The sequence below is a fragment of the Lutzomyia longipalpis genome, chromosome 1 (genome assembly GCF_024334085.1).
Source record: "Lutzomyia longipalpis isolate SR_M1_2022 chromosome 1, ASM2433408v1".
Classification (NCBI taxonomy): Eukaryota; Metazoa; Arthropoda; class Insecta; order Diptera; family Psychodidae; genus Lutzomyia; species Lutzomyia longipalpis.
Window position 1 is genome coordinate 7,198,843 of NC_074707.1, and position 7,427 is coordinate 7,206,269.

Below are 7,427 nucleotides of genomic sequence, written 5' to 3' on the forward strand. Positions count from 1 at the left end.
CCCTTTTATAATGCAATATGCTGCTATGAGTGCTGAACTTGTGCCAAAAGTACCTTCCAAATTTTACTATTCCAAGGCTGTAGAAGAACTCAATCCGTATGTAAATGGTGCCGCACGTCAAGCCATCGTGTTCGAGTACACAGACTGGACTGATCCCGATAATGCACATAGCAATCGAGATGCACTGGATAAAATGGTCGGCGACTACCACTTTACGTGCAATGTGAATGAATTTGCTCATAGGTATGCTGAGGAAGGGAACAATGTCTTCATGTATCTGTACACTCATCGCAGTAAGGGTAATCCCTGGCCACGCTGGACAGGTGTGATGCATGGAGATGAAATCAATTACGTATTTGGTGAACCACTCAACTCTGCTCTCTCATATACGGAAGAAGAGAAGGACTTTAGTCGAAGAATCATGAGATATTGGGTCAATTTCGCCAAGACTGGGTAAGCTGAAAATTTAATTTTCCACTTCTTTTTTCAAACTCTTTAACGAAAACTTTTTTGTTTTATTAGAAATCCTAATCCAGGATATGCGCCTAACATGCCTGAATGGCCAAAACATAGTGCTCACGGAAGACAATATATGGAATTAGGGCTCAACACGACCTACCTTGGCAGAGGACCTCGCCTAAGGCAGTGTGCTTTTTGGAAGAAATACCTTCCTCAATTAATATCTGCTACAAGTAAGCTGAAAATCCAATTATCTCACCCCAATCCCATATTAGCATACAATCCAAATTTTAATGCATATTTTTTTCCCTTTTCAGAAGAAAACAATTCTTTAGAGAGCCAAAAAAATTGCACCAGCGCTGGAAATCAAAGCATCAAGAAGCAAAATTTTCCCGTAGTCATCGTGCTCTTGGCCATGCTGGGAATAATATGCAGTGTCAATTAATGACACCTTTCCTGATTAAGAGTACCACAATTATGTGTTTCGTCACGATAATTGCTATTAAAATTTATATACTACATTCACATTGAGTAGTAAAGTAAAACGTGGTTTTAATCTAAATTGGGAAAGACTTCAAAATTCATTTGGGAGATCTGTATTTGATTCGCCAAAGAAAATATGAAAGAAGCGGAAAAAGTGTGAGAAAGTTAATCCACCCATATTTATTGCATCCATCCACCATCCAAGAAGAAAAAAAAAGTTAGGCATAAATTATCTCTTAAAGGAGTACTCACTAAACTACTTAATTATAATAATTAAGCAATGAATGCAAATTGCATTTGAATGGAAGTAGAAGAATATGCCCTTTAACTAAATATAATGTATAGTTTTCTCATCATATGAATTCTGTATATGTTTATGCAGATCGCATGCATAACTACATAGAATTCCATACGACGAATAAACTGTAAATTAATAAATGTTCAAAATGTACGATGTCCCCATGAGATATAAGCTCTATGCAGGTCGGGCGGTACTAATAAAAAAAAAAGGACGCGGCTATATGTAGATGCCCCAGAAGGCTGCAGCGCAGTATAGGGACGGGAAGCACTATCGGTCATAAATGTAGTGGCTTTATACATAAACAATATTTTATTATGTGATGTAAGAAATAATCAAATACTAACGATTGCAAAAGTCTCGGCTTGACTGAATTATTAATTTTTATTATTAAGAAAAAAACTTAATTATATACCTAGTGAAGGAATAAAAGTAAAATGAAAAATTAAATTGAGAAAAAAATGAAACAAGAAAAATATAAAATTAAAAATGAGGAGAAAAAAAATGTTCAGATAAAAAACATATCATTTAAGCTTACAATTTCGTATGATGACTAAGAATGTAGAGGTACTCTAAGATATGACCATTTGAGAAAAATCTACAAAACCAAATTCAACTTAAAAGGAGGGTAAATTGACGTATTTTTTTGATTTTTTGACATTTCAGAATTCATTAAGTTTTAGTTGAAGAAAAAAAACTTCTAAATTCTTATGGCCCCCCATTTTATTACGTATCTACATAACATTAAATCACAGCTAAAATGGTGAGACAATGGAATAGAAAAGCTTAATATCTATATGCTCTTTTATTTAATTTTTATAGAAGAAAAATATGGAATTAAATGCAAATTGCATTGCAACGAATTTTTTCAAGTTACAATGAGTTTCTTTTCAATTAATTTTACAATATTATTAAAAAAAAGAAAAATATTTAATGGCAAATAGAGCAAGATGTTGATGTGTTGCTAAAAGCACTTAATACAAAAAAAATGTTGGTATTGGCTTTCAATTGCCTAATTAACTAGGTTATAGCCGGTCAAAGAGAAAATGCTTGATTAAATATATAAATTAACCAAGAAAGCCAAATAAAGAAATCTTCCTAAATATTTGAGTTCCTCCTGAATTTCTACAAAGAAATAAAATCTTTAATTTTTCCCGGAAAATCTTTCTAAATATACCCAATTTGGAGATGAAAAAAACCAAATTTAATATTGAATTTCCCATGTCTTTGCTGCCTTACGTATTGTGAACCAAAAGGAAAAAAAACAATAGGTTTGAAAAGTTTAGAGTATAAAATAGATTACATTTTACGCTTTTGGGGTGAAAGAGAAAATAAAAAATAAAAGGTTTTTCAATAATGAAATTTTTACACCTACATATTTAATAAAAATGAAAAGAAAAAGTATGTATTTAGGAAAAAAAATTGTCTAAATATCGATCTAGCCGTAAAAAAATGCTTTTAATTTGCATAATGGTAAAAAAAAGTGTAAGAAATGATGAAATTGACTAATGAGGTATCAATATAAGAATTTTCATATTGACATCATTCTTACAGAGAAACCCTACTTGGTAAGAACAAACACATTTCTACTCATTTTTACGAATCTCATCAAACATTGTATTTTACACAAAAAAGTAGGTTTATTGATTTTGCTACATTTACACTCAATTTCAAATATTTATCCATGCATGAATAGGGAAATATTTTTTTGTGTTTTTGATAAAATGAAAAATAGCGAAAAATGTGGAAAGGAAAATAGTATTGATTAATACAAAATTGATTGAGTTTAAAAAAAAATAAATTGTTATTGTGCATACAATCGGATTTACCTGCACGTACTGTTCCAAAAAAAAGACATGATAATATCCGTTAATGAGATTAAAAATAAAATAAAATAAATATGAGGTTATTTAAAATGAACGACCAACTAAATAAAAAAAATTGATATGAAGGAAACAAAATTTAAACATAGTTGCATAGAAGAGATAAGTATGAAAAAATGTAAATAAAATATGGAGAAAAAAAAATTTAAAAAAAATATTAGGAAAATAATTATTTCTTAGAAGAGGATCAGTTGCAAAAAGAATGAAAGAAAAAAAGGCAGGATCCACTATTTCTTGAAGTTTGTTCACATCCGACAAAAAATGAATACCTACTTATAGTATGTAAAGACAAAATCTGAAATTTTGTGCTTAAAAAAATATATTAAAATAAGCTTTGTAGTAGTGCATAAAAATAATTAGTACAGATGAAAAAAATGAAAAAGTAGAGTATGACAGAGCGGACTTTGTGAAATTTTATTGATCGAAATCGAGAGGGGATTAATTACAAAGAATTTGCAATCACATTCAAATCGTCAAGTACTGTGATGTGAACATATAGCTTCGATTTCTAATTTCATTCAAAATGATAAAGAACATGGACAAAGGAGGAAAAAAGAAAAGAAAATAAAAGTTGAAGTAAAAAAAAACAAATCATCACATTCAGAGACGTTTTTAGAAAGAAAATAAAATTTAAAATCATAAAAAAAATATTTAGGAGCGTTTCAATACGTGATAAAACTAATTCAAGATGAAATAAAAATTCAGAGAAATGGATTAAGGATATTGAAATTCATTTACAGAAATTACAATAAATTATATTAACATTTTGACTACTGTAATGAAAGAAAAAATATTACAATGACCTTAAAAAAAACAAATATAATAATAAAAAAAATTAACATCAATAATTAACACTCAACTGAAAGAATGAAAAAAAACTACTCGACTCAAGTAGTTAATATAATAAAGAATTTTCTCAAAATGCTCCTCAGATAATGAAAAAAAAATGAAACTTTTTACTGTTGTTTTGTAACCGACCTACACACAGACTCTTCCTAAATAGAGAAATTAAAAGACACGAAATCGTTATAGTGATCCCTTTAATAAAAACTAAAAATATAATGAGATTATAATGAAGGACAATTTATACAGCAACTGATAAAAGGAAAAAAAGCTAATAAAATCACGCTACATATCTCCATTGGTGCAAAACTATAATATTTAATATTTACTAAATATATACACACATTATATAGAACATATGAAATTAATAATAAATAATAACTAAACGATTGTATATTAATGAAAAAAATGAATCATATTGTAACGCAAATATTAAAGAAAAAAATACTGAAGAAACAGAATAATATTTCTTTGTCAGTACCTACATTATATATGAAAAAAATTCAACAAGAACATAGAGACATTGCACATTTGACAGATCCGTGTTTGAAATATTATCGCACTAACGCGTAATTTACTCGTGATTAATTTAATAATTTAACAAGATCCTTTATTATTTTTTTTATAATTAAAAAAACCAAAATTGACACCCCTTAAACATTTTTTGTTTGAATTTATTGAAAAACTAATTTAGACTAATATTTTGAATAATTTAAAAATGGAAAATCATAAATTTGTTAGACTGCGATAAAATTTCACTCATTGACCTGTAAAATGGTATGTGGTTTGTCTTGAAATATTTATTCTTTAATACTGAATTGTATGAATTTTTAAAAGCCTGTAGACAGTGGGAAAATTGATACTATATACATAGGTAAAACATCACCTTAAATAAAATAATATACCATTTCAGTTGATATCTCAATCATAAACTTAATATCCATTTTTCTGCACTATATACTTCTCTCCTCTCATTCCTTTTCACGTACGAATGCCATAAATTTATTATGTTGACTCCCAAGACAAACTAATTGCTACCACATGGCAAATAAATTCACAAAAATAGTTCATATACAGCGAATTAGTCTTATACTGTACCTCCTTTACCTACCTTTAGGATTTTTTTAAAAGTCTTCTTTCCATGCATTTGGAATATATAGTAGGTTAATAATAGAACATTTTGAAGTACTATCGGTATATTTAAAGAAAAAAAAAGACGTACTATATAGAAGTAATAAATGAAAAATTGAGGCATAATTTGAAAAGCGAAAAAAGAGATATTTTTTAAATTCACATAATAATTAATTAAGGGATCACCTAAAAAAAAATTTGTAGTCGTTGCGCGCTCATATCACGCATTTATCACTGATAAATTGTGCTTTTAATGAAATAAAGTTGCATTGCCTATTTGTCATTGTTGCTAAGAGCCTAGATAAATGATTTTCTATATTTTATTTTCAAACTTTCTTACTTTTTTAGCTGATAGAACTAAAGATTAGTTCCTTTGGGAGTAAAAGAAAGTGGATTATAGTGAAAGTAAATTGTTCCAATTAAAAAAAAAAGCTTTTCGCATCACATTGGCTGTCTCGATATCGACTATCGAGCTTTTATTTTTCACCTAAATGATATATAGCTAAATGGCAATGCGTGTGTGTATCGAATAGTGCCATGAGAGGGCTATATAGAGAACTTCAAAGCTCTTCCTGGGATAATCATAAAAAAAAAAGAAAATTCACTAAACTCTCGCGTAGGGAATAAAAAAAAGTATGTATATTGAGTAAATTGGCCAAATAGTGTAATTTTTATTTTATTTTATTTCTTTTTGCTTGAGAAATTAATGCGAAATTTTGCGAGAAACAAAATTTGTCGGAGCGAACTTAAGAAGAAAAAAAAAAACGACCAAGATAGATCTGTTCACTAAAATGGAAACTTCTTGAATTAGCCTAGAACTTTCCTTAGCACTCACACACAATATTTTTATTCATTTTATATTAAAATCCAATGCAAAAAAAAGTTTGTGAGAAGTTTTCCAAGTTGGAAATTATATTTTGTATGAGAATCAATTTGAATGATTTATTTTTTGTTATTTTATCATCAATTTATTGAAGAAAAAAATCAATATATAAAAATGATTTTTTTACATTCATTTTAATGTCACACCACACACCTTATTATCTTTGAGACAAGAAGAAAAATATATATAAATAAGAAAAATGATTAGCTCAATATATTAATTGTGATAACCATAATTAAAAAGAAAAAAAATGCACTAAACGGATTTATCGAGAATGGAAATCTGAGGCTAACCCCTTGAAAGTGAAGGTGAAGGCATCTGGGAAAAAAGGAAAAGAACAACACACAACTGATAAAGAACTTTTATCTAATTATAGTAGAAAAATAATAGAATTAAGACAAAAAAAAGATGATGACTAGTGGACAAAAATAGAGAAACAATAATCGTCACAGTATAATTGTTACATGTTGTTAATCACATCTCAAGAACTTACAAAAAATGCATTAAAGGATTATTGAGGAATTCCTTCACAGAATAAATTAATGTTTAATAAAAAAAAAGATGACAAATTGAATATTTCTATAAAATTAAGTTGGAGTGAAATAAAATTATTCACAGTGACGCTTCATTTGTTCAGAGTTATGTACATTTATAAATTCTTATTGCTCTATTTATAACAAAATGTATTTGACAAGAGGAAAAGAAATTTATTATTATTAATTAATTAATTAATGTGATTGTTATCCCTCCTTTCATTCCAAAAAAAAAGAAGAATACGATGAATTTTTAAGTAGATAAAAAAAAATGAAGAAAAAAAATCATTACAAAAAAGTAGTTGGGCCTAAGAAATGCTATAAATTATAAATTACAATAATTGCAAAAACACAAATTACATTACAATGACCCATTTATCTATAGTTACTTACAAAAATAAATAAAACATTCTGAAAACAATCTAAACTCTTGTCTTTTTTCTAGAACCACAAACTTTCTATCCAAGAATTAATAAACAAAAAAAAAAACAAGAAAAAATGATGCACAAAATCAACACTTTTTCTATAATATACTTCATTTTATACACCCTCCTCTACTCTCTTCTTGAGCATTAAAAAAACCACATCAAGTCGCAAAAAAAAGTAAGAAAAGGCTTAAAAAAAACTAATTTTTACAAGAAAAAAAAGAATCATAAAAATTGCTATTGAATACCTTTTGGATAAATGAACAAAAACCAAAATTAGTAAAATTTACTAAATAAAAAAAAAACAAGAATGCTATTATAATTAAAAATTTCCTAATAAGTAATGTAATACATCTGAAATATGTAAAATGCTTTGTTAAATGTAAATGTTGTGTATAGATAATATAAAAATACACACAATTTTATTGAAAATTCTCTTAAATTTGCCTTTCTTGGTGAAAAAAAGTGAATAAAAATCTCTCTAAAAAT

At 27.6% G+C, this 7,427-nt stretch overlaps 1 protein-coding gene across 1 annotated transcript in view; it reads left to right on the forward strand.

Annotated features, from left to right (window-relative positions):
- The window catches only part of LOC129786077 (acetylcholinesterase-like), a 29,157-nt gene extending 21,777 nt beyond the window's left edge, over positions 1–7,380 (forward strand). Inside the window, exons 6-8 of the mRNA XM_055820888.1 lie at positions 77–453; positions 523–692; positions 777–7,380. Of these exons, the coding sequence (XP_055676863.1) occupies positions 77–453; positions 523–692; positions 777–904 (675 nt within the window). The 3' untranslated portion in view covers positions 905–7,380. The remainder of the gene's footprint in view (positions 1–76; positions 454–522; positions 693–776) is intronic.
- The last annotated feature ends 47 nt before the right edge of the window (positions 7,381–7,427 follow it).